This window comes from Musa acuminata, chromosome BXJ1-5 (genome assembly GCF_036884655.1).
Source record: "Musa acuminata AAA Group cultivar baxijiao chromosome BXJ1-5, Cavendish_Baxijiao_AAA, whole genome shotgun sequence".
NCBI lineage: Eukaryota > Viridiplantae > Streptophyta > Magnoliopsida > Zingiberales > Musaceae > Musa > Musa acuminata.
The window spans coordinates 5735483-5763319 of record NC_088331.1 but is presented as its reverse complement, the minus strand read 5'-3'; the positions used below and the strand labels follow the sequence as shown (position 1 = coordinate 5763319).

General features: G+C 35.9%; 3 protein-coding genes across 4 annotated transcripts in view; all 3 read right to left on the bottom strand.

The window, feature by feature from the left end:
* Positions 1-433, bottom strand: part of LOC135673324 (nuclear cap-binding protein subunit 1-like) — a 30356-nt gene extending 29923 nt beyond the window's left edge. Inside the window, exon 1 of the mRNA XM_065182193.1 lies at positions 202-433. Coding sequence (XP_065038265.1) covers positions 202-285 — 84 coding nt within the window. The 5' untranslated portion in view covers positions 286-433. The remainder of the gene's footprint in view (positions 1-201) is intronic.
* Positions 434-2155: 1722 nt separating this feature from the next.
* Positions 2156-5642, bottom strand: LOC135673323 (cyclin-P3-1-like). 2 transcript variants are annotated; one of them, XM_065182191.1, is made up of 3 exons: positions 5347-5642; positions 3786-4203; positions 2156-2518 (listed from the first exon to the last, which is right to left on the bottom strand). In XM_065182191.1, exons 2-3 carry the CDS (start codon positions 4184-4186, stop codon positions 2251-2253), a joined length of 669 nt encoding a protein of 222 aa, XP_065038263.1. In that variant the 5' UTR covers positions 4187-4203; positions 5347-5642; the 3' UTR covers positions 2156-2250. The 2 variants fall into 2 exon arrangements, with proteins under 2 accessions (XP_065038263.1, XP_065038264.1); XM_065182192.1 differs by having other exon boundaries at positions 5435-5625.
* Positions 5643-6797: 1155 nt separating this feature from the next.
* LOC135673322 (peroxisomal adenine nucleotide carrier 1-like) lies at positions 6798-11060 on the bottom strand. The gene is made up of 5 exons (XM_065182189.1): positions 10775-11060; positions 8772-9003; positions 8503-8649; positions 7486-7652; positions 6798-7311 (listed from the first exon to the last, which is right to left on the bottom strand). Exons 1-5 carry the CDS (start codon positions 10921-10923, stop codon positions 7032-7034), a joined length of 975 nt encoding a protein of 324 aa, XP_065038261.1. The 5' UTR covers positions 10924-11060; the 3' UTR covers positions 6798-7031.
* Positions 11061-27837: the final 16777 nt, after the last annotated feature.

Genomic DNA, 27837 nt, shown 5'->3' with positions numbered 1-27837 from the left:
AGCTAGGGTTTTGTCAAGAAACAGAGACTACCATAAACTAGGGTTTTTTTCAAGAATCAGAGGCCACCACAAACTGGGGCTCTCTTCCCGAGAATCGGAGAAACGACACAACCAAAATAAACAACGGAAAAAGAGATAGATAGATAGAGAGAGAGAGAGAGAGAGAGAGAGAGAGAGAGAAGACGAGAAGGAGGAACTGACAATGTGTTCTTTGTAGTCGACGGCGCCGCCGTACTCGGGACATTTGTCGCCGACCCTCAGGAGAAGAGTCTGCCAGCTGCTCATAGATCCCAGCTACCGAAGCGGCGAGGACGGAGGCGAGGGGTTTGGAGCACAAAGAAGTGATCTGAGGGAGTGCAAGATGGAGAAGTGAGGAACGGACGACGACCGCTGTGGGCTTCTACTTGGGGTTTCAAGGGCTGGCGGAAGCTCTCCATTGAATTGGGCTCAAAACGGGCTTGTCGAATGGGCTTTTAAAGAGTCGGAGATGACGATAAGAAGGGATATTAACCCTCCATTATGTGGTCAACATAAACGGCTGCAATGACCATTAAAAGGTAGAATCGCCCGTGCTTTCTTTGCACTGATAAGCTGTCCTCGCATACATACTTCAGTCAAACGCTAATTAGACATGTCACATCAATATTATTTGGACACTATATCTGGAGAATATTATCTCATCAAGGCATTTAATCTTTTTTAACCAAACGACGATCACAAAATGGATAATATAAAAATAATTATTTTTGGATACAGATTCTCTAATTCCAAGTAATACTACAAAAATAATTATTTTTAGATACGTAATATACTTGGTATATAGTACAAGTAATAGTCGATTCAAATATTAATTTGTCGTTTCTCAAAAAGAAATTAAGTATGTTTCAAATTTAAGTAATTTATTATTGATTTGTGTGCAGGAAATGTGACCATCCGGATGACATCAGGTTTCCATTCCCCCTAACCAAATATCACGTATGCTTTTCGGAAGCGTGACATGGTTAGAAATTTTTAATAAATAAAAAATTATTAGTGAATTATCACTTAAGGGCTTTATAATAGTATATCGAACCCTAATACGATGCGTGTGAGATATATCTTCATCAAAATATTTAAATTAAAATTAATAATAATATAATCATTAAACCCTTATAAATTTATCCTAATTTAGCACACTATCAACATGGGATTAATCGAAATGTTACATTCAGACTATCAAGTGAAATAAAATATCTAAACTATCTTATCTTTCGAGTGAAAAAGAAAAATTATAAAAAATAAATATAAAAGTTAGGAGATTTGAGAATAGAGTATTATCAAACAGAAGTATCTTCATTCACTTACATTATACAGAATTATCTTCCATGCTTATGTTTCTTTTGACTGTCGTAGTAAAGTTGATTAAATGTTCTCAAGGTCAAACAATGAATTTTCTATTATTAGTTTTAGTGGCAATTTTAGGGAGCTTTTAGAATCTGCTTTTGTTTAGTCTTTGTGCTGTGAGTCAGATTCCATGATATTTCAGCCAAAAAACGAACTAGCAAAGGAAGTAAAATATATAACAGACCAATGCATGAAGCCCACACCACTGCAGCATCTTGATTTAAGTATAATGTGAAACAAGTATACAAGAAACTTAAACAAGAACAGTACTAACATGATTTAAGTATGAGTCCAACATCAGAGGTAAGTATACGAGACACTTGGAAGTAGATGCCAAGGCCTTCTGATACTTGTACTAGGAAACAGAGATGTAAAGGAGTCTTCACTAGGTTGGAATATTCATATCATGCCATCACCTTCTTGAGATGTTAAAAGAGTCGAGACAAGCAGACACATTTCAACAAAAAAGGATGATAAGAAGAGGTTTCCTGTGTTTCCGCAGGGAGAAATGCCTTTAACAAGCTCTTCTTTGATGCGACCAAACAAGTAGCTACTGCACAACAGATGAAAATACCACAGTGCATTTACATGAATTTCTACTTCAGAAATATTCCAAGGGTGCATGTTGATGATGTCGTATTTGCGAATGGAGAAAAGCAAGTTATTTACTAATTAGAGATTTCTGATCTGCCCCATAACAACAATTTTGAAGTTTGCTCATTTGTAACTAAGAACTTGATGCTCCAAAGTTGATACATGAATATTCGACATATTTGCTATAAACGTTCCCAGAAGTTATATTGCTTGAAAACTTAAATGATACATGAAATTCCAGTTCTTGATCAAGTGCCCTAGAGTACATAACATTTATACGGTACCACAACTACATCTCTGAACTGCTGACTGGCATTTGGAATCTTCGATGTTTGACCATTCATTTAGTCCACATGTCTTGATCGGCCGCTCGACTTGGTATACCTTGTTTTCGTTTTCCAAACGCAGACAGTATGCCTCAAATGTACCTACTGTCACTTGAAGTCTGAAATCTACACTAAATAAAAAATTAATTTCAAGTCTATTCATCTCCATTGTGCTGATCCCTCCAACTTTAGCATAATAAGCATTGCTGAAAAATCTGGAGCAAAAAGACTAGCGTCACTTCCTGACAAGAAAGATGCAAAATCATGTGCATCGATTGTCGATATGTGCACAGCAGATCATGTACCACTCATGATGTGCATATTTCAGGACATGCAACAGTTGTATGTAAACAGAGAGACAAAGTACAGGTAGATGAGATTCAGAAAACTGCCAATTATAGGCTTAGGCCTCTTTGTTACTTGTGTTATGGAGCCACTGAATCCCTTCCAATTACAAAGGTGTTTTAGGAGTTTATCAGTTTTCATTCTTCTGGTGGATTCACTTCAGACGTACCAGTTTTCCCAAAATGATTAAAACCAATTTAATAACATGTTTGAGCCTGTTTTATAGCTCTGACCCGGCAGAATCAAATTTGATGGTTGAAACCGAAAAACATCAAAATAGCTACAGCTCTCAGTCAATAGTTACAACCTTAGACAAGCCAAAGGTCCAAAAAGTATTGGACCTACGACTGCCATCGTCCAGGTAACATCTCAAATATATGGATCGATGGAAAGAACTTGATGGGTCAATGATAGAGAAACATGACTTTGTTGTTGGATAACTTGACAAATTCGGTCCATTTTTTATCTGGAAAGATCAGTTCATCCAAAAGACTGAGTTTATAAAAGCCTGAGCTACTCAATTTTAATTATTTTATGAAGGCAGTACTAGAATTTTCACTTTTGCTAATCATTCCCTCATTGGAATCTAAAATTCAACCTAATGATATGTTTTAGTTAAAACTTAGATCCACATCATTAACAAATAATTTCCTAGTATATGAGGAAGTATCTATTCATGATAGGTGCCAACAAGTGGAAATTTTTCTTTAACCCAAAACTGTACCAAGACAATAAATAACAAATTTAGACGCATTATTAAGTAAAAAAAAAACCAAAAGATAAGCACTGCAGGCACAATTTCACAAAAAAAAGCTCTAAAGATGTTGAAAACTATAAATAGGATGTAAAAGTCAGCTATTCATGGCAATCTAGTTAGTAGTATATGGTATGTATAAGTAGTTGTCTAATATTTCACATCAAACTTAAATAAAATGATTGACAGCAAGCATTCTGCTATAGCCTGCAAAACAATCAAACTGGATCCGTGAATAGAAAGATACTAGTGATCTTTCAGATTAGTTGATATTCTTTACACATTGATTGATGTGATTCACATATATTGAGCATAAACAGACTCGAATTTCTTTAGCAACAGGAGAAAAAATATTCAGAAGGCTTAGTGCAACTGAAACTTACGCATCATCAATGAATTTTGCGGCAACAACGACACTTGCAATTAGCAATCGATGAACATTGAGGGAAGTCAAACATATGTTCGGTTGCTGAAGGAATCTTTCGATGTATATATAAGCAAGGACAAAGCAAGATGGGCTGCACTTTGAATACTTGAAGATGCGCTCCATGTACTTCTTTATGCTAAGGGTTGGTGCTCTCAGACCATCAAAGAGAGTTACAAATTCCTTTATTTCCAGCGAATCTAGTTTCTTTTCATTCTTTTGAACAGTGGCCTCGAGAATTGAGGATAGAAGGGTTAATACCCTTGGGAACTCAGCAACTCTTTTGGATGATGTGCTCAGACCCAATGCCAGGTAAACCTCTGGGTTTACAACCTTAGTGTCAGGTGTCATCGATTTCATACTTAGTCAGCAGTGACCTAACAAGTAGATCATTGAAATACTTAGGAATCTATCACTGTGATACAAAAACATCAAAGGGAAGAAACCTAATAACAAAATTAACATACTTTATATGGACATTGATGAATGCATGGCAAGAGTCAAGACAAATGGCATGCAACCAAATATGAGAAAAAAATATATAAGAGAACAAGAAGTAGTATTTATGAGAATTAAATTTCTCTCTCATTATGTCATAATCATGTAGCCTGGTCAAACAGTGAACAACAACTAGCATAAGTAAAGGAGAAAGAAAAAACTTACCACATTTGATTATAAGACCTGGGGCTCCTATATAAATATGTTCAGCTATTTGATTTTCTTTTTTCAAGTTCATTACATCCCCTCCTTTCTTGACAAGATGCATCTTTCAGCATCAAACACAGTTTCTCAAGGCTTGACATCTCCTTACATCCCAACCAAAATGTGCCACAATATGAGCTACATTTTGGCGTTTCCCACGAAGCTTGGGATGCCTCATGAGCTAATAGAAAATTGTTCTTATGACAGACTGATGTTGGAAACTTCTGTCTCTTAACACTTGACATGAAAATCTGGCATATTCAATATTCCTACTTAATATAATAAGTATCTGATCATCGTTGTCTTCAGAATTAATCTAGAGTGTGAACGACTTCCAACATGAGACTCCATAAAGAAGTTGATACAGGTGGAATAGCAACCAAGCAATCTGATCATTAGCAGAGTAAAATCGAACATTAAGATTACAGCTTTGTTTCTGATAAGAGGCTAATAGAATATAGCAATGAATTTTTTCCACAGCTTGGTAATTGGTTACTAAATCAGAGGGCTAAACAGCCTAAATTCATACAAAAACAGAGACACGACATTGTACTCTATTCTACCACCCAAAATATAAAGGACAAGTGATCCCACATTCTTATAACTCACATTCTTCCTGAAATCCATAGCCTGATAAAAAGGCCAAAGAAGCACAAGATTTGACCAAAACTCATCCCAAAAGAAACCAAATCAGACACAAAATCATGCAAGCACCGGTGGTACAGCTATGGCAAATCTAGATCTTAGCTCCGGAAGTCAAACTTGAACCAGAATCAACTGCGAAAAGAAATCTACAAAAAAGTGAAAGAATTGCTTACAACTTTTGGTCAGGAACTTGTGTTCTCTCTCTCCCCTTCTATCATCACCTCTTATCTCCACAAAAATGTCACGGATCTGAAAAATTACCTCTCATCTGCAGCCATTCTGCTACCTCCTCCTTCCCCAGCGGTGGCAAAGGTTGGTTCTTGATGGGAACACCACTGAACCACCACGAGTTTGGTGGTGGTGCGCTCTCTCGTCTCTCTATTTTTAGTTTTGTTGATTCTTTAGTAGTATTGCGGGCAAGAGAGCGGACGGAGATGGAGGAGGCAACAAGAGAAGAACATGAGATCTAACGGCAGCCAAAGAAAAAGCTATGTATAGTTTATGTTATCTTTAAGCGGTAGAATACGTGAAGTGTCGGCTGCTGTCGGTGATGGTGGTGTGTGGACCGGCTTGCCTACCCTGCTACTGGACAAAGCTCGTGCCCTCGTCATCGATCTCTGGCCTCAGCCACCTGTCCACTTCGAATGGAACTGTGACCGGACCCCATGTGCTTAGGTGGAAGGGGCCCTGTGAAACGAACGGCTGAGATGCCGTTGATGCACATTGGTTCGCTTACAAACAGAGTTGGAGAGGATCCCCGCCTGATCTGCTCCGTGACGCACGTGAGCGGGGATCACCCGCCACCGTCGGCTCCGCGATCTGCGACGGCTTCCAGCGTCGTAGGGTGACGTGGTGAGGGACAACTCGAGCAGCCAGCGGGGACGATCACCTACTCTGAAGGTGTGTCTGGATTTCGTTGGTGGAACCGCGTCGTTGCTGCTAGAGATGTGACAGCATCGAGCAGCGACCAACCCACCCACCCATCTGCTGCTGCGCTGTAATCTAGCTGTTCGGATTAGAGCAATGATAACATGCCAAGTCGTTTGATTAGATAATGTGGAGATAAAAAAAGACATGTTTTGAGCACGTGACATGTTATTTGCCAGCGCCGAGCTTGTCATTATATAGACACAGTGACTCGCCACTAATCACATGTTTTGAGCTGTTGTCGCAGGATTTATTGCTCAACTAAGGATATATATATATAACGGCAATTTATCCACTCAAGGATAGATTGTGGTTTACACAATCAGTCGAGTCCACGAGAGATGATTGATGAAAATCATCTATGTGAGAGGATGATTTATTGTTTATTTTTGGTTCTCAATGATGGAACAAATGGCAATAAATGATAAGGTGTTTTTATTATCAAGGGAGGAAGCTTTCTTTCATGTCATATTCATCTCCAAAAATATTTGCTATCTATGTTTGGAGAAATTAGTAAAAACATATGAAACATCAAGAAAAAATTGATAACCGTAGCTTGTTAGCTCCTTGAATCACATCGTATGGAAGTTTTATATGCCCATTTGTGTAGCTCATATAATGATGACAATTAAACCAGAATTAGCTGACACTAGAAGAGTAGAATAACTAGAAGTGAAGAAAATGTTGTGCCATATCATTGTCAGGAAAACAACATCCAAGCTTGATTTATTGGAAAAGATGAGTGCACAGTCAGGATAATGGTAGCCAACAAACATCCTGAGGAATTTGAATACAGTAATAAATCAAATGAATTGCCAAAACAATAAGCTGCCACATCTCAACTCTTTTTTTGCTATTTTAGAATATAAATCTGCTGAAACAGTTCAGTGTTGATCAGCCATGTTATTATGAAAAATACCGAAATATGTATCTAATGGTTCTTTATTCTCTTCGGTGAAGCCGATAGAAACCTACGAAGAGCAAGCATGGAGATCCACGTATACTTTGAGATCTTCTCCTTTATCATCAACAGCAAGGCAGAGCTTAAAACAGTTTTCACAATCTGAGCTTCCAAACCTTTGAAGAATCCAGGAATCCCTTCTTTATTCCATATAGAAGATAAAGCGCCTACCATTGTCTTGGGGGGTTTAGATTGGTTATCCATGTTGGATTTGTCTTCTGTATTGGCAGATTGAATCATTACTTTACACCTACTCACCAAGACAAGGTGTCAACAAATTGCATTTTTGATGCATGATGTTCAGAATAAAAAGAATTATAGAAACATCAACTACAAGCAAAAAGAAAAGCACAAGAAGCATCTAGTGAAAGAAATCATCACAGATGTTTTTCTGATACATTTGCTAAGGTTTTGTGCAGCCTACCTAATGGCAGGGTAGGTCAAGACGGTTGCCACACTCTTTGAAATGGCTCCTAGTAGAAATGCTGAGAAGGCAGAGAGAGTTGCTGGAGATGATTCTTTGCTTGCCGGCACAACTTTACTGCTTTGATTCCTCAGAAGTTTATGTTTTAACTGATCAAATACCGTGTACTGCATGTTTTATCAAGTTAAAATTGAACAAAGTCGAGATTAGGTTATTAATAGCAATGAATCAAAAATTAAAGTTTTGGTAATTCCACCATGAAAAACATTTGGTTTAATAATTAACAACTTTGTCAACAAACAAGTAATGAATAAGATTATTACTCAAAAATGGAGCATACACTGAAAAATAACATAATTGTGAGTTTTACGGGAATAACAAAACTCATAATTCCTAAATCAACAGTCAGAGAAAATGACACAATAAAAACAGACAGGAGATCCATCCAGTCTCCTCATCCATTTTACATATCAACCTACAAAAGAATCCAGAAGAACAGATAACAGTGACTTAGCTATATTCGTCTGCTGATATTGTAGTGTTCAATCTTCCAATATTCTTAGAAGCTATTATTTTTCTTTAACAATACCCAATCTCCATAGCTATCGCATCACACTTTTTGCTGTCCAGGATTCATGATACACAAAAACACCCATGCAACATAACAAGACATTTGAACAATTTATATCTCTATTCTGTGTCATATCTGCCAATGACCTAAGAACCAGCTTTACAGGATTTATCTGACTCTTTTTCATGTTAAATCCACTTGTATCTTTACTCCATTGCAAAGATCAGATAGGTTAAAGAAGTGGAACCTTCTTGTTTATACTTTATAAAACCACTGTTTATCTGATTTCATTAGTTCATGTATTTAACGTGTCTCGTCAATATAAATTGTGCTCAGCATGAGACTTGTGCTTCTGTGATAAAATCAGCTAAAACTATGCACAAAAACCCACAGCACTAAAAGTTCCACGAAGAAATCAGCACTATGGATTAGGGAAAACATGTTACCTGAATTGCAGGATTTGCTGTCAGAAGGAGAGAGATGCCTAGACCATCATATGCTTCACTCCAATATCCTTCAGACAGAGTTTCCCATAGTCCCTTGGACTTACCAAAGGCACTAGTTTGCATTCTGGAAGATGCTGTGTCCAGTGGCTGCAAAGACGAGAAATCATGCTAGTAAACATTGATGGAGCCAAATGTAACTAGCTGATCATGAAAAAAATATCTCAACTACATAAACACAGTATCAAATAAAAAGCATATAAAGCTTTTACCTGAGTTACGATAACGGTGCAAACACCAGCAGCAGCAGCAACAAACAAATTAGCTTTCGTTCCAACAGATTTAACTCCACTCTTTTGCAAGTATAGTCGTTTTAAATAGCTATAACTATAGAAATAGACAAATTGCGAGATAAAAGATTGTAAATTCTTGGTGCCAAGTCCTTGGTAGAGCGAGAAGAATTGGCGTTTAGAAATTGCCTCCCACAAGACATCGGAAAGGTTCCTAAAAAGAAAAGAATTCAAATCAGTGAATCAAACAACAAACCAATTGTTTGATGCAACAGTTGAAGCAATTAGCCCTACAAGAATAGGTCTGATTGCACTGCTAATTAATAAAATCAAGGAATAACTTCAACTTATCTATGCAAACCAGTTATGACCTCACAAGATCATTTTCCATAATTTTCAGAAAAGAATTACAGATAACTTACAAGCAGGCCACTAAAGGGGACCACACAAAGTTCCTTGCTTCTCCAAATTCCACCCTAAAAATAATCAAAGCTACTCAAACAGTCAAATGTTTTAACCAGCTAAAAGAATTTTTTTTAGTTATTCAGTTTTTGGTTGAAGATCTATTGAGATGAACTAATTGAATTTGCACATCTTCTCATGGGAAGCATCACAAAAGTTATGACTTAAGGCAGTAGAAAGCTATTCAGCAATCCGAGTTTCCATTCGGATCAAGTGAACTTCATTAAGTGGCTTAGAGGATTAAATTATAGAAAGCTCTTCTAGCTTCAGGTTACCATACACAAAGTGCATCTGTTACAGTTTCAGTTAGGCTACTGACAACTTCTAATTGGTTTTAAAGAATAGTTCGGTGTCCATTCAATGACTTAACTAGCTAATATCTAGTCAATACAATCCAGCATGTTTCAAATATCAGGATCCTTTTTAAAATTTCTAGTCAAATCGAAGTCAAATGAGTTGGAATGTCAAATTCCTGCTGCAGATTAGATTACAATTGTAAGCATAAAAAAAGTAAATCAGAGAACAAAATTAGGCCAGAATTATGTGGGGATTAGGCTGTCTAATCTAACTCCAAGTGTTCCATCCTAATTCTCATCCACAACCTTGTTCTATATTTAATGAACACTCCCATCACAATGAACTAAACCCACCTGTTACAAGTCCTTGACAAAAAAAAGTCTCGTCGTTAGTCGTTAGTCATTAGTCGGACTCTAATTTCTCTTTTTAATCCCTGGAGAACAACTCAAATTGCTTAAGAGAAGGAATATTTACAGCGAAGAACTTGCATTTCTTAACACAAGGATGTTCGACCGAGGGGAATTAGGAATATATTCAACAGCATGGATATTCCTTTTATATGCTTAGGAGTTCCAGAATGAAAAGAAGGAAAATTAAACATATCCCCTTGCCATCATCAAATCTACTTGTCTATTCACTACATAAATCCGGAACAGAGATTCATCCAGTAGTCAAAACTATGAAATCCTGAAGATGATCTAACTCACATGATCGAACATAAAAGGGAAGGAAAAAAATATAAATATCCAAAATAAGATAATATAAAAAAAATTCAAGAAACCAAAAGACCAGAGAAAAGAAAAAACAACAATTACCAAGCAATCAGGCAAACGCATCCACACGACAACACGAACTAACAACGAAGTACAAATTAAGATCAGGACACCAACTTGCACGATTCATATTAGGCCCAAACGGAAGATCGAGAGATAGAAAAGAAATCGTCCAATTCTATCAAAGAAAAAACCAGAGAAAAGAAAAAACAACAAAAGACCAGAGAAAAGAAAAAACAACAATTACCAAGCAATCAGGCAAACGTATCCACACGACAACACGAACTAACAACGAAGTACAAATTAAGATCAGGACACCAACTTGCACGATTCATATTAAGCCCAAACGGAAGATCGAGAGATAGAAAAGAAATCGTCCAATTCTATCAAAAATGACATTTTTTTCCTCATGAAAGACAATATATAAAGAGTGAGGGAGGAAGGAGGCTCGACCTGTACTTGCGCTGGCCGTGGGATCGGACTTCGGCCTGATACTTGGTCTTGCAGGTGTCGAGGGGGTAGAACACGGTGGTGCTCACCAGCGACCCCACCGCCCCCGACGTCGCCTCCGTCAGCGACTCCCAATCCAGTCCATCCGCCATCCCCTCTTCCTCCTCTCTGAACCTTCCTCCCTAGCGACTCTCTTCTGTTCTCTTCCTCTCGCGATCGGAGACGCGTACAGGAGGCGTTCGCTTCGGGCTTCGGGCGTCAACTCTTGTGCTCGATGCTTTAAAAACCCCGATAGAACACGGCAAAGTCGACTTTCGAGCATAAATCGCGACAAATTACATGTCTATTGTTGATTTATATTTACAGATTAATCCTTTAAAAATTGGAAATAATGTATTTTATCTCGAATGATTTACTCGAAAAAGTCTCATATTTTGGATTCTTTCCAATATATTTAATATTTTTATTGAATAATTTATATTTTAAATATATTATTTTTGAATGAAGTTATGATATTTTGTTTCACTAGACCGATTACATTATTTTTCAATGAAGTTAAAAAGTTTTGATGTAGTAATAAAAAAATATTATAAGTTCATTGAAAGATATTGCAATTACAATTTATTTACTTCAAATCCTCATCAACATTAAATATTAAATTTATTATAATGTTTAAGTTTTTAATAAATCATTTATTTGAGAATTTTTGAATCATTTTGAATGAAAATTCTTTTAATATATTTTTAGTCAAGGATTATAAGTCATTGCTTTTTCCATAATTTTAGGTATACATTATGAGAAACCTTGTAATTTTTATATTCATTTACTATAAAATAATAATATATAAAATATTACTCAGATATAATATTTTTATTAATGTAACAAAATATCTTTGGTATTTAATAATTTTAATTTGTGTGTATATATATATATATCATAAAGTAATTTTTCGTTTGAGCTAAATTTAAATTGATTTGGAATAATAGGTAACTTGCTTTATTTTTATAGCATATGTAATTTTGCTTACCGTTCCGTGACAAATTAGTTAGATGCCACGTATGCGTACGAGAGATGACTCCCACAGATCGAACTTGTAAGATGGGTAGAACTATCTGATAGTGCCACCTGGATGCGGAGACGATAGGGGTGTTCAACTTGGGGATGCAAAAAGTTGTCGATGCCATGACCCGAACGCGTGGGGAGCGTTGCGGAACTAGTGGCACGTGATCAATACGTGTCCTTGGGGCTCGTGGAGTACTCGCCGACCACATGCCTTGTGAGATGTGGGACCTGTTGTGTGTGAAGTGACGTGGGCACTACAAGCGGGTCAGGTGTGTATGGCGGTGCTGACGTACCGAGTCACCGGATTGAGTTGGGTGAAGACTTCTTCGGCCGCCTGAGCTCATTATCACAATTTTAGTCAAATTTTGACCGAACAAAGAACGTGGGTCATATAATAGACTGGTCTTTATCTCACTCCCAAGCACATGTGACTCTCGTACTCCGAAGTCGTACACACGCATCATGCACGTCTACAAGAAGTTACGTCGAATCCTCCGTGTAGACACCATCAAATTAATTGGTTGGGTGTGATCAAGATCGAAGTTGAAGTCCAACTTGCAAATAAATTACAGAGCACTGAAAATAAATTAATGGATTCACCTCCTTATAGATCAATATACGTTGGATAAACATTCACGAGCAGTATAAACTATTTCGTACATATAGATGAAGAACATTAAATGGCAATGACTAAAAAGTCATATTCCATATAAAGAATCCATATTATTCATCTTTGGGCTGCTTGGCAACTGCTGTTTGTATTTGACGGTTGAGTAAAAGGCAAATAGAAGTTAAAAGGCAATGCATGGCCGGAGGAGGCATGGCGGGGACGAGGACGTCCTCTACTACCGTCGTTTTGCACATGCGAGGTGAGTTATGAAACTTGTGGGACCCACCTAAAAGTAGAGTGAGACGTCCGCTAGGATGACCGAATTTCGAAGCCGTCCACATTATTAAATAACTAAAAATGAATTTTGCAGGCTAACGGGTCGGGTAAATTGAATTTGGGGCAGATCAAGGGCCTTCTTACCCGATCCAACTCGTCCAAGGTCGGTGCGGCTCGACTATATAAACTGGCGTCGAGGCGGTGCTCTCTTCAGCTCGTTAGTTTGAATCACAGATTAAGACGAGGAGGGTATTGTTCTCTCCCCGCCCTCCTCTCTTTCTCCAAGCCGATGCCGATGCCGATGCCGATGAATCTTTCTCTTTAATTTCCGGCGCAAATCCTCTGTCTAATTTTCTCTCTTTACCTTTCCCTTTCTTGCATTCGATCTAAGAGGCGATGATGATTGGTGAATGTTGCATTCGATCTAAGTGGCGATGATGATTGGTGAATGTCAATGATGGATTCAATCATCTGCTATTTTGGCTCTTTTGGATCGATCGTCCATTGCGATGGCGAATCCCATATTCCTCGAGTCCGTATGTTTCTGATCCTAACCCTAAGTCCGTTGTCTCCTCTCTTCTGTCCTCTCTGTTCTCCAATACTAGACGGATTCGGGCAGGAATAGGGAGACGATGTTTCTGTCCTCTGTTCTTTGTCCTCTCTTCTTATGATCGACGTTAGATGAATCTGAGCCTCGTTTTTCTAGATCTCTCTGTTGTTTCTAACCTTAGAGTATTTTAAAGATTTCGATTCCTATTTTCTCATTTTCTTTTCTACTTTAAGGTTTCTGTTACTGTTGAGAATTGTTTGGTCGGAAAAAAAACTTTAGAAACCTGCCAATTCAAACACTACCGTAGCTCGATTACCTTTCAGTAGTATTATCATTTTTTAGTGTCTACATGAAGTTGACGTGCTATTTCTAACGTTAAGTGTGTTTTTAGGATTATTATTACATTGTGAAGAATCATCTGAAGAAAATGTGGTAATGAGATATGCCCTCTAGTAAAGTGAAACCTGAAATCGTTTGTTGGAAGATAAGTTGAAACTCGTGGTAAAAGTTTTAGCACAACACTCTCTTATGAGGGTCTTACTAGTGTTTCTTGTTTGAATAAATTTGTGTTGGGATATATGTTTGTGAAGAGGTTATACTGAGAAGCATTTTTGTGTTTCAATGTATCACCCTATGAAGCAACCAGGCATTGCGTGGAGCATGCATGTAGTTGTTGGGGTTTGCTTCTCACTGTTTTAGATAATCTGTTTCTTTTGTTTGTTGCTATGCTGTGATTTACATTTAGTTGCCATTTAAGGTTCAGATGATATGGCCCATAAGTTAAATGATTCTTTGCATAATTTGCACAAGTGTTTATTAATTAAATGGGGTATAAGATTGTGCTGGTTATGTTATTCTTCAGCTATATGGTGTGAAATGATCAGTGTTGCCTGCTTCAGACAACATATTGTTCTCTAGTTTTTTTGCCACTGAGCAGATTTTTGGCACCTCATGGTTACTTATAGGATTTTTTTTGTTTGTTTGAATGATCAGATTCAATGTGTTTAGTTTGGACATTTTGCTGCTTATTCATTTATATGCATTTGCCTCTGTTAATAATCTGCACTAGGTTCTCTTGAGTTATTTAATTGAGTAGAAATTGTGGTTGGTTGCATTTGAAGATTGCTATCATGTTAATTGTAATGCTGAAAATCTTTAATTTAGCAGTTGCATTTCTATGGCTATTTACTAATGAATGTTTTTTGTTCGAATGATCATGTTCAGTTGTGCTACATTAATGGTCGGTCCCAATACATTCATGTGTTCTGAGTTTTGGATGTTTTGCTGCTTATTTTTTCTTTTCATGCATTTGCCTCTCCCTTAACAGTATAGTTCTTAAAATAATCTGCAGTGGTATACGAGTAATATTTAGTGATGCAAGTTATGAATAACTGTTCTGGCAATAATATATGTAGCTCAAAATTCATATAGAAAAGCCAACTCTGGTTGGTATTGACAATAATCGATGCTTGTAGAATGAAGGTTTGACACGCACAATAATGATCATGCAGGTGTTTTAAGCTAAATGCTCGTGTATTGGTGAATTGTTTTGTATATGTGCAATTGGGTGTTATGTATATCTTAAGGACCTAAAATTTAATAGCATTTGTGTGGTGTATTGATTGTGCAGGTGTTTTAAGCTAAATGCCCGTGTGTTTCAACATCATTTGTGCATTTTGTTGACAAAGCAGTTGGTCATATTGTTTGGGGCTTGCTTTTCATACCACTAGCTTTCGTATACAGAAGTTGGGTATAAGTCCATGTCACGATATGTGCGAAAAATTTTATGGTATCATAGTTTTGTTTTTGGAATTTGATTGGTTAGTCTGTTGTGTTTCTGCTTGTTGGATGTTGATTTGGTCTTGTTGTTCTCTTGTTCAGAATTTATTTTTTTGGCTTATTCTGTGAATTAATTTATTGGAACTAAGATTTTCTTGTTCAATTGCATCTATTCACTCATATGATTACCGCAATTAGAAAAAAATATTGGAAGAGAGGTGGAGATATTCGGAGTCTCATATTTTTCAATAATCGAAGGGTTCCATCTAAAACCCTAATAATGGGGAAGGAAAAATCATTGCGGTGGTTGACTTGGACTTAGGTGATGTCACCCTTGCTAGCTGATTAGTTTAGTATACAGTATAAGGTATTTGGGGATCAGAGGATGTAGTCATGATGAGGAAACAATTGATGTTTTTGAAATGGTTGTCTTATCTTTTTTTCTTTCCATTCTAATATTGAAGATTTATTTTTCCCCTAATCTACCCTTCACATTGCTTGATTCATTTCATACCATTCCTATTGATTCAATAAGAGGTGATGATGATGAAATTTAAAAAAATATTGGTTTCGACCATTCACCATGTTGGTGTTCGAACTGAGATTGGTCGTTCAAGGTGATGAGGAAATAAGGTAGTCTTGTGATGAGGAAATAATTGATGTTTTTGAAATGGTTCTTATCTTTTTTTTCTTTCCGTTCTAATATTGAAGATTTATTTTTCCCCTAATCTTCCCTTCACATTGCTTGATTCGTTTCATATCATTCCTATTGATTCATTAAGAGGTGATGATGATGAAATTAAAATAAATATTGGTTTCTACCATTCACCATGTTGGTGTTTGAACTGAGATTAGTCGTTCAAGGTGATGCTGAAGCCTAGATCCATGTAGTATGTAAGAAGCATGAATCCATTATCTCCTCTCTTCAAGGCTTTGTTCTCCAATCGTAACAGGTTGATGGCAGGGCAGTTTGGATGGCCTATGTGGCAACCACTGCAGCCATGTCTACCTCTTAGGTTGGATTCATGGTCAAGATGAAGGTAGATATATCGTCTCTTCTTCAAGTGATCAACAGAAGATGAATCTGAACCTCTTACTAATTTTTTTAATTGTTCTTTTGATTACATTTACCCTTTGAATCAATTCCTCTTTTGACCTGCTCTCTCTTTTAAGACAAATTACTTTGGACATTTTCATGATAGTTTTCTTCTATAATTTCTGTTTCTTGAAGTTATGTTATTTCTGTTTGTGTTCTGATGGATCTTTAAGAAAATTTAACATGTCAACTTAAACACATGTTTTTTTTTTACTTTTGAATATTTGGATCGTTTTTTAATGCTTATAATTTTGGCGTGCTTTATATATTTCTTCTTTTTTAAAATTTTGTTATTTTTCCTGATATTTGGTTCATTGTATGCTTTTAAGGAGACGTTTACCCAAAAAAGATATTGTTTGCAAAGGAGTGCTACAGAACTTGTAGTTCGGAATTTTTTTCTGACAAGCTTCATTTTGGAATTTTGCATATTCCTGTAGATTGTGTTTGCACACATATGTTATAGCACCCTACCATATGCTTTTTCTTTGAAATGATGCTTGAGCGTATTGTGTGTCATTATCAGTATCTTATACTACCACGAGTTATGCTGTGTGCATATGTTTGACACAGGTTCGTGTCACCTTTTTGATGAGAAATATTGTGCTATTTTAATGTCACTGTTAGAACTTGGGTGTCTCATACATTGCTACTCTGGTTGTTTGCTGCTTTGGCTGTACGTTATGAAGCTGGGTCTTTGTTATTTGGTTGGAAAGTGAATAAGTTGAGACTTATGACTCAAATCTGGCTTCATTTCTCTTTAGTTGGTACTCAATATGCAGAATGTGTGATGTTCTGTGAGGTAATAGGGTTTCTTGTTTGAATGAACTATCATCAGGAGGTATTTTTTTTTATCACTTTTTCATGGAGCTATACTTGCAAAGCAATTTCATGTTTGGATGCGTCATTATTGTTTGAAGCAATGAGGCATCTAAAGGAAGTGTGCATGTAGTTGTTGGTTGCTTCTATCCTTTTCAGATAATCTGTTCTCTTTGCACACATACGTTATAGCACCCTAGCATATGCTTGTATTGATGTCATCAAATATTTAAGACTAACAATGCTTGTATTGAAGAAGTACAAGTATGTCTCACACACACAAACAATCAGTCTCTGCTGTTGAGCGAAAAGGTATGTGCTACTCTGGTTGTTTGCTGCATTGGCTGTATGTTATGAAGCTGGGTCTTTGTTATTTGGTTGGAAGGTAAATAAGTTGAGACTTATGACTCGAGTCTGGCTTCATATTCTCTCTAGTTGGTACTCCATATGCAGAATCTGTGACATACTGTGAGATAATAGGGTTTCTTGTTTGAATGAACCATCACTGGGAGGTATTTTTTTTATCACTTTTTCATGGTGCTATACTCGCAAAGCAATTTCATGTTTGGATGCGCATTATTGTTTGAAGCAATGTGGCATCTAAAGGAAGTGTGCATGTAGTTGTTGGTTGCTTCTCTCTTTTTCAGATAATCTGTTCTCTTTCACACATACGTTATAGCACCCTAGCATATGCTTTTTCTTTGAAATGATGCTTCAGTGTATTGTGTGACATTATCAGGATCTCATACTACCATCAGTTATGCTATGTGCATATGTTTGACACAGGTTCGTGTCACCTTTTTTATGAGGTGGCACAATATGTTTGACACAGTTATGCTATCTCATACTACCCTAGCATATGCTTTTTCTTTGAAATGATGCTTCAGTGTATTGTGTGACATTATCAGGATCTCATACTACCATCAGTTATGCTATGTGCATATGTTTGACACAGGTTCGTGTCACCTTTTTTATGAGAAATATTGTGCTATTTTAATGTCTCCGTTAGTACTTGGGCGTCTCAAACATTGCTACTCTGGTTGTTTGCTGCTTTGGCTGTATGTTATGAGGCTGGGTCTTTGTTATTTGGTTGGAAGGTAAATAAGTTGAGACTTATGACTCGAGTCTGGCTTCATATTCTCTCTAGTTGGTACTCAATATGCAGAATGTGTGATGTTCTGTGAGGTAATAGGGTTTCTTATTTGAATGAACTATCACTAGGAGGTTTTTTTTTATCACTTTTTCATGGAGCTATACTTGCAAAGCAATTTCATGTTTGGATGCGTCATTATTGTTTGAAGCAATGAGGCATCTAAAGGAAGTGTGCATGTAGTTGTTGGTTGCTTCTCTCTTTTTCGGATAATCTGTTCTCTTTGCACACATACGTTATAGTACCCTAGCATATGTTTTTTCTTTGAAATGACGCTTGAACGTATTGTGTGACATTATCAGTATCTTATACTACCATGAGTTATGCTATGCTGCATATGTTTGACACAGGTTCGTGTCACCTTTTTGATGAGAAATATTGTGCTATTTTAATGTCACTGTTAGAACTTGGGTGTCTCATGCATTGCTACTCGGGTTGTTTGCTGCTTTGGCTGTATGTTACGAAGCTTGGTCTTTGTAACTTTGTTGGAAAGTAAATAAGTTGAGTCTTATGACTCGAGTCTGGCTTCATATTCTCTCTAGTTGGTACTCAATATTCCGAATGTGTGACGTGCCGTGAGGTAATAGGGTTTCTTGTTTGAATGAACTATCATTGGGAGGTATTTTTTTGTCACTTTTTCGTGGAGCTATACTTGCAAAGCAATTTTAAGTTTTGATGCATCATTATTGTTTGAAGCAATGAGGCATCTAAAGGAAGTGTGCATGTAGTTGTTGGTTGCTTCTCTCTTTTTCGGATAATCTGTTCTCTTTGCACACGTACATTATATCACCCTAGCATATGCTTTTTCCTTGAAATGACACTTGAGCGTATTGTGTGACATTATCAGTATCTTATGCTACCATGAGTTATACTATGTGCATATGTTTGACAAAGGTTCGTGCCACCTTTTTGATGAGAAATATTGTGCTATTTTAATGTCACTGTTAGAACTTGGGTGTCTCATACATTGCTACTCTGCTTGTTTGCTGCTTTGGCTGTACGTTATGAAGCTGGGTCTTTGTTATTTGGTTGGAAAGTGAATAAGTTGAGACTTATGACTCGAGTCTGGCTTCATATTCTCTCTAGTTGGTACTCCATATGCAGAATCTGTGACATACTGTGAGATAATAGGGTTTCTTGTTTGAATGAACCATCACTGGGAGGTATTTTTTTTATCACTTTTTCATGGTGCTATACTCGCAAAGCAATTTCATGTTTGGATGCGCATTATTGTTTGAAGCAATGTGGCATCTAAAGGAAGTGTGCATGTAGTTGTTGGTTGCTTCTCTCTTTTTCAGATAATCTGTTCTCTTTCACACATACGTTATAGCACCCTAGCATATGCTTTTTCTTTGAAATGATGCTTCAGTGTATTGTGTGACATTATCAGGATCTCATACTACCATCAGTTATGCTATGTGCATATGTTTGACACAGGTTCGTGTCACCTTTTTTATGAGGTGGCACAATATGTTTGACACAGTTATGCTATCTCATACTACCCTAGCATATGCTTTTTCTTTGAAATGATGCTTCAGTGTATTGTGTGACATTATCAGGATCTCATACTACCATCAGTTATGCTATGTGCATATGTTTGACACAGGTTCGTGTCACCTTTTTTATGAGAAATATTGTGCTATTTTAATGTCTCCGTTAGTACTTGGGCGTCTCAAACATTGCTACTCTGGTTGTTTGCTGCTTTGGCTGTATGTTATGAGGCTGGGTCTTTGTTATTTGGTTGGAAGGTAAATAAGTTGAGACTTATGACTCGAGTCTGGCTTCATATTCTCTCTAGTTGGTACTCAATATGCAGAATGTGTGATGTTCTGTGAGGTAATAGGGTTTCTTATTTGAATGAACTATCACTAGGAGGTTTTTTTTTATCACTTTTTCATGGAGCTATACTTGCAAAGCAATTTCATGTTTGGATGCGTCATTATTGTTTGAAGCAATGAGGCATCTAAAGGAAGTGTGCATGTAGTTGTTGGTTGCTTCTCTCTTTTTCGGATAATCTGTTCTCTTTGCACACATACGTTATAGTACCCTAGCATATGTTTTTTCTTTGAAATGACGCTTGAACGTATTGTGTGACATTATCAGTATCTTATACTACCATGAGTTATGCTATGCTGCATATGTTTGACACAGGTTCGTGTCACCTTTTTGATGAGAAATATTGTGCTATTTTAATGTCACTGTTAGAACTTGGGTGTCTCATGCATTGCTACTCGGGTTGTTTGCTGCTTTGGCTGTATGTTACGAAGCTTGGTCTTTGTAACTTTGTTGGAAAGTAAATAAGTTGAGTCTTATGACTCGAGTCTGGCTTCATATTCTCTCTAGTTGGTACTCAATATTCCGAATGTGTGACGTGCCGTGAGGTAATAGGGTTTCTTGTTTGAATGAACTATCATTGGGAGGTATTTTTTTGTCACTTTTTCGTGGAGCTATACTTGCAAAGCAATTTTAAGTTTTGATGCATCATTATTGTTTGAAGCAATGAGGCATCTAAAGGAAGTGTGCATGTAGTTGTTGGTTGCTTCTCTCTTTTTCGGATAATCTGTTCTCTTTGCACACGTACATTATATCACCCTAGCATATGCTTTTTCCTTGAAATGACACTTGAGCGTATTGTGTGACATTATCAGTATCTTATGCTACCATGAGTTATACTATGTGCATATGTTTGACAAAGGTTCGTGCCACCTTTTTGATGAGAAATATTGTGCTATTTTAATGTCACTGTTAGAACTTGGGTGTCTCATACATTGCTACTCTGCTTGTTTGCTGCTTTGGCTGTATGTTATGAAGCTAGGTCTTTGTTATTTGGTAGGAAAGTAAATAAGTTGAGACTTATGACTCGGAGTCTGGCTTCGTATTCTCTCTAGTTGGTACTCAATATGCAGAATGTGTGACGTGCTGTGAGGTAAAAGGGTTTCTTGTTTGAATGAACAATCATTGGAAGTATTTTTTTTTTTCACTTTTTTGTGGAGCCATACTTGCAAAGCAATTTCATGTTTGGATGCATCATTATTGTTTGAAGCAATGAGGCATCTAAAGGAAGTGTCAATGTAGTTGTTGGTTGCTTCTCTCCTTTTCGGATAATCTGTTCTCTTTGCACACATACGTTATAGCACCCTAGCATATGCTATTTCTTTGAAATGACGCTTGAACGTATTGTGTGACATTATCAGTATCTTATGGTACCATGTGTTATGCTATGTGCATATGGTTGACACAGGTTCGTGTCACCTTTTTGATGAGAAATATTATGCTATTTTAATGCCACTGTTAGAACTTGGGTGTCTCATACATTGCTACTCTGGTTGTTTGTTGCTCTGGCTGTATGTTATGAAGCTGGGTCTTTGTTATTTGGTTGGAAAGTAAATAATATGAGACTTATGACTTGAATCTGGCTTGTTATTCTCTCTAGTTGGTACTCAATATGCAGAATGTGTGATGTGCTGTGACGTACTGTGACGTAATAGGGTTTCTTGTTTGAATGAACTATCATTGGGAGGTATTTTTTTTATCACTTTTTTGTGGATCTATACTTGCAAAGCAATTTCATGTTTGGATGTGTCATTATTGTTTGAAGCAATGAGGCATCTAAAGATCCTAAACGAAGTGTGGAGGTAGGTGTTGGTTGCTTCTCTCTTTTTCAGATGAACTGTTCTCTTATTTGCTGTAGCACTGCTATTGGTATTTATATGTTATTTAAGGTTTGGATGGTGTATCTCTGTCTCATAAGTAAAATGATTCTTTTTACAATTTGCATAAATGCTTGTTCAGGCGGCATCGTTTGGAATTGTGTTGATAAAATTGTTGCCCTCTTTCTTTTGTTGGTTGGACCGGATGATATAATCTGATCAATGTCGTCTGCCCCAGCCAATATATTCTTCTCTAGTGGTTCAAATTTTATATGGGATCCTTATTTAATTGAGTAGATATTGTGGATGATTGCTTTTGAAGATTACTCCGCCTTTAGTTGTATAGTTTAAAATCTTTAATTGAGTAGTTGCACTTCTATGGTTATTTACCAAGAACATCTTCTGTTCCAATGATCATATTCAATCATCCTTCATTAATGGTGGGTCCAAATACATTCATGTGTTAAGTTTGGATGTTTGCTACTTATTCTTCTTGTTTCTTTCAATTGCCTCTCCCTCAACAATGTAGTTTTTCTAATAATCTGCACTGATATGTGAGTAAGACATTGATGCAAGTTATAAATAGTTGTTTTGGCCATAATATACGTTGGTCCTAGAAATTTGTCTGGAATTGACAACAAATAATGCCCTGGTTTGACACAATTTTAGTGTTTGTGAATCTACACTGTTTGCAAAGAAGTACAGAATTTATTGCTGTTTGGAGTTTATATACTATTCAGAATTTATTAGGTCATATGATCTGGCAGTTGTGTTAAGTTAAATGTCTGTGTAGTGGTGAATTGTTATGTAAATGTGCAATTCAGTGTTATGTATATCTTAAGGACATGAAATTTTATAGTTTGTCATTTGTGCATTTTATTGAAATTTGAAACAACAGTTGGTCATATTGTTTGGGAAAATTAGTATCTTTTTATACCATGATTTATCGTATACAAAAGTTTGGTATAAGTCCATGTCATGATATCAGTGAAAAATTTTGTGGTATCATGATTTTGTTTTTGGAATTCGGTTAGTTAGTCTTTGGTGTTTTTGCTCATTATGTCGATTTGGTCTTTTTGTTCTCTTGTGCAGAATTTATGTTTTTGTTTTATTCTGTGAATTAATTTGTTGGAACCAAGATTTTCTTGTCTATTCACTCATATGATTACTACAATTAAAAATGTAATGGAAAAGAGGAGGATCTATTGGGAGTATCATATTTGTTCATAATAGAAGGGATCTATCTGATAATGGGGAAGGAAAGGTAATTACAATGGTTGACTTGGATTGTGGTGATGTCATCCTTGCTAGCTGGTTAGTTTAGTACACAACACAAGACATTTGGGGATCAGAGGATGTAGTCTTGCAATGAGGAAATAATTGACAGCTTTGAAAAGGTTGTCTTCTCTCTTCCTTTTTTTTCCTTTCTAATATTGAAAATTTAGTTTTCCCCTAATTTTCGCTTCACATTTCTTGTTTAGTTTCTTACTATTTCTATTGATTCAGTAAGAGGTGATGATGATGAAATTAAAATAAATGATGGTTTCGACCATTCACCATGTTGATGTTCGAACTCAGATCGGTTGTTCATGGTGATGCTGAAGATGTAGTCTTGCGATGAGGAAATAATTGATGTTTTTGAAATAATCGTCTTCACTCTTCTTTTTTCCCTTTCTAATATTGAAGATTTATTTTCTCCCTAATTTTCTCTTCATAGTGCTTGGTTAATTTCTTACTACTTCTGTTGATTCACTAAGAGGTGATGATGATGAAATTAAAATAAATGATGGTTTCGATCATTCACCATGTTGGTGTTCGAACTCAGATTGATTGTTCATGGTGATGCTGAAGCCTAGATCCATATGGTATGGATGAAGCATGACCATTGTCACCTCTCTTCAATGCTCTGTTTTCCAACCAAAACAGGTTGATGGCGGGGCAGTTTGGATGGCCCATGTAGCAACCACTGCACCCATGTCTACCTCTTAGGTTGGATCCAGGCAAGAAGAAGGTAGACATATGGTGTCTTCTTCTCATGATGGACGAAAATGAATCTGAACCTCTTACAAATTTTTTTAATTGTTGTTTCGGTTATGTTTACCCTTCAAATTTATAAAAGAGTTTGATGCCCAATCGATCCTTCTTTTCTCCTTTTATCTCTTTTAAGATAAATTACTTTGAACATTTTCATGGTCGTTGTGCTTCTATAATTTATGCTTCTTGAAGTTATGTTATTCCTGTTTGTAGTTTCTTCTGATGGACCTTTAAGAAAAGTTAACATGTCAATTTAAAGACTTTTTTTTTGTTTACTTTTCAATAATAGGATTATTTTTTATTGTTTATATTTTTGGTGTTCTTTATATATTTCTTCTTTTTCTTAAATTTTGTTATTTTCCTAATATTCGGTTCATTATATGCTTTTAAGAAAAAGTTTACTTGTTATTTTCAATGTTATTAGGACTTGGGATTGTGCTGATAATATTGTTGAGCTAGATGATGTAAAACGTAATGTCTGCTCCAAGGATGTGTTATTTATCATTTGAGATTCATATAAAAAAGACATTGTTTGCAAAGGAGTGCTGCAGAACATGCTGTTCAGATATTTTCTCTGATAAGCTTCATGTTGGAATTATGCATAGTGCCTGCATATTGTGTCTGCGCAGATATGTTATAGTGCTTTAGCATATGCTTTTTTTCAAAATGAAACTTGAGCATATTGTGTGATTGATAAGTGTCTTATACTACGATGAGTTATGCTAGATACATATGTTTGACACAGGTTTATGTCACCTTTTTGATGAGAAATATTGCATTATTTTGTTGTTGCTGTTCGAACTTGGGTGTCCAGTACATTGCTATTCTGGTTCTCTGTTGCTTTGGCTATTTGTTATGAGTTTGTTGGAAAGTAAACAAGTTGAGACCAATGGCTCAAGTCTAGCTTAATATTCTCTCTAGTTGTTACTCGATATGCAGAATGTGTGACGTGCTGTGTGGTAATAGGGTTTCTTGTTTGAATGAACTTTCCTTGGGAGATCTTTTCTGTTCACTTCCTCATGGATTTATACTTGCAAAGCTTATGTTTGGATGCACCATTATTGTTTGAAGTAATGAGGCATCTAGAGGAAGTGTGTGTGTCATTGTTGGCTGCTTCCTCTCTGTTTCAGATAAGCTATTATTTTGTTTGTTGTTGTGTTGCTATTGATATTTGTCTGTTATTCAAGGTTTGGATGGTACACCTCAAAGTAAATGATCCATTTTATGGTTTGCATAAATGTTTGTTCAGTAAGCATCGTTTGGGATTGTGTTGATGATATCATTGCTCTTCTTTCTTTTGTTGGTTGGATTAGATGATGTAAACTGATGAATGTTGTCTGCTCTAGCCAACATATTCTTCTCTAGTTTTTCAAATTTGATATTGAATCCTTATTTAAATGAATAGAAATTGTGGATGGTTACATTTGAAGATTGCTTCATTTTAGTTGTAAGGTTGAAAATCTTTAATTGAGTAGTTACATATCTATGGTTATTTACTAGGAACTTCTTTCGTTCCAATGATCATATTCAATTGTCCTACAATAATGGTGGGTCCAAATATATCCGTGTGTTAAGTTTGGATATCTACAAAGGCGTTGTACAGAACTTGTTATTTGGAATTTATGTACAATTCAGAATTTATTAGTTTATATGATCATACAGGTGTGTCAAGCTAAATGCCTTTGTGGTTTTGTATTGGTATGTAAATGTGCAATCAAGTGTAATGTATATCTAAAGGACCTAAAATATGATAGCTTTTTCATTTGTGCATTTTGTCGAAACAAGTGTTGGTCATTTTCATCACCTAGCTACATGTGGGATTTATGTGAATGTCTTTCACCTTGAGTTTGTGGAAGATGTTTTGGCACCTTAGTATGCTTGTATTCATTGCAATGTTTATGACACTACATAATTTACATTCTCCATCGATGTGTTTGATTGAATGTTTGAGTAGTTCTAAATTGTTAGCTTTTGATATGATGTGTTTGTTATCGAAATCTTGAACGGTATGCTCCATGCCCATCAAATGCATCTTTGTATAATGTGCATAAATGTTATTTTTGTTATCAGGGCTTGGGATTGTGTTGGTGATACTGTTGAGCTTGATGATGTAAAACATAATGTCTGCTCTAGACGACATTTTTTTCTCTAATCTTTTGTTTTTCAGTTGAGATTCATATTTAATTTAGTTAAAGTGGATGATTGCACATGAAGGGTCATGAGTTTTTTATTTGGCCCAAGCATAAGGATCATCTATTTGCTCTCTTTTAAGAGCACTTACAATGGTGAACCTGTTATGTACATGTGCAATTGTGTATAGTCTATTAGTACTAATTTACTATAGCGGCGATCTTATTCTAAAGTTATGAGTTATAATCACATGGCTGCATATGTGGGATTTATGTGTTTGTTATTGAAGGTGATCGTATCCTAAATTTATGAGTTGTAATTACATAGCTGCATATGTGGGATTTGTGTTTGTTATTGAAGGCTTGAACGGTATGCTCCATACCCAGCAAATGTATCTTTGTTTTATAATGTGTCATATGTTTGTTTAAATATTATGATTTACTTGAATGATATGTCATATACCAAGCAGATGCATCTTTGTTTATAATGTGTCATATGTTTGTTTAAATTTTAGGGTTTGGGTTTGTGCTGTTGATAGTGGTGAGCTAAATGATGCAAAATGTAATTTATACTTGAATTATAATTTTTTATTTTATAATGTGTCAATCAAGGTGCTCACATGTTTTTTTCCTTCCCCAAACATAAGAATTATCTATATGGGTATCAATAGGATTGTTTTCATGAATGATGTTATTGAATTATGATATTTAAGGGATTGGTATGAATGCATCCACTTGTTTTGTTTGAATATTTATCTAAATGTTTTGTTTTCATGGAGTTGCTGCTCTTTTAAGAGCATTTGTAGCGGTAATCTTATACCAAATTTATGAGTTATAATCACATAGGTACAAATGTGGGATATATGTGAATGATTTTTACATTGGGTTTGTGCAAATATGTTTTGGCACCATAGTATCCGGTATTCATTGCAATGGTTGTGACACTATCATAATTTACATTCTCCATCAATGTGTTTGATTGAATGTTTGTGCACTGTTTAATGGTTAGCTTTTGATATGATATATGTTTGTTATAAAAGACTTGAATGGTATGTCCCATACCTATCAAATGCATCTTTGTATAATTTGCACAATTGTTAACATCAGTTATTAGGGCCTGGGATTGTACTGATGGTATTGTTGAGCTAGATGATTAAAACTTAATGTCTGCTTTACATGTCTCAAATTTCTTATTTCCCAGTTGAGATTTATATTTAATTCAGTTGAAACTTAATGTCTGCTTTACATGATTAAAAGGGCGCTCATATGTTTTTTTCCTGCCCCAAGCATAATGATAATTTTTATGGATATCTTTATAGGATTGTTTTTGTGAACGATCTTATTAAATTATGTTATACAAGGGATTTGTGAATGTTTTGTACCTTTAAATTGTTAGCTTTTGATATATATAATTTAGTTGCTGGTATTTTTTTTTTTGGCTTTCTTCTTCAGTCATTAGGAAAAATAATTGCTGGATTGTTACTGTTTTGGTGGACGTACTCTGTAAAAACCATGTCCGCATATGCAATTTGGTGACACCTTCGTTACTTTAAGTTACTTGGCTTATAATTTTCACATCCATATAAATTTGTTTGCATCTCACGTCTTTTTTCATTTGGACCAATGATTTCCGCAGTCTTATCCACAATACCAATTGATCACGTAGTAGATTATTATTATTTTTTCTGTCGATGGTTTCGATTTAACAGTTACAGTTCCAATTGTTGAATCGTAGTTACCAAAACCGATTGATCATTGACTCGACCAATCTTAGTTTTATTGGATAATTGTTTAGACCTGTGAATCAATAGGTTAAATCATATATCAAGAAAATATATTAAAGGGTACATTCTTATATTGTTTCCTTCAAATTTTTTTATTCTCTTTGTCTGTCAATTTCCTTTTCTCATTATC

Coding starts and splice junctions, on each gene's coding strand:
- LOC135673322 (XM_065182189.1), bottom strand. CDS start 10,923: ATGGCGGATGGACTGGATTGGGAGTCGCTGACGGAGGCGACGTCGGGG. Junction 9,004..10,774: donor CACGGCCAGCGCAAGTACAG/GTCGAGCCTCCT, acceptor TTTTCTTTTTAG/GAACCTTTCCGATGTCTTGT. Junction 7,312..7,485: donor TTGACCTACCCTGCCATTAG/GTAGGCTGCACA, acceptor CTTGGTGAGTAG/GTGTAAAGTAATGATTCAAT.
- LOC135673323 (XM_065182191.1), bottom strand. CDS start 4,186: ATGAAATCGATGACACCTGACACTAAGGTTGTAAACCCAGAGGTTTAC. Junction 2,519..3,785: donor GCAAAATTCATTGATGATGC/GTAAGTTTCAGT, acceptor TTTTTGCTCCAG/ATTTTTCAGCAATGCTTATT.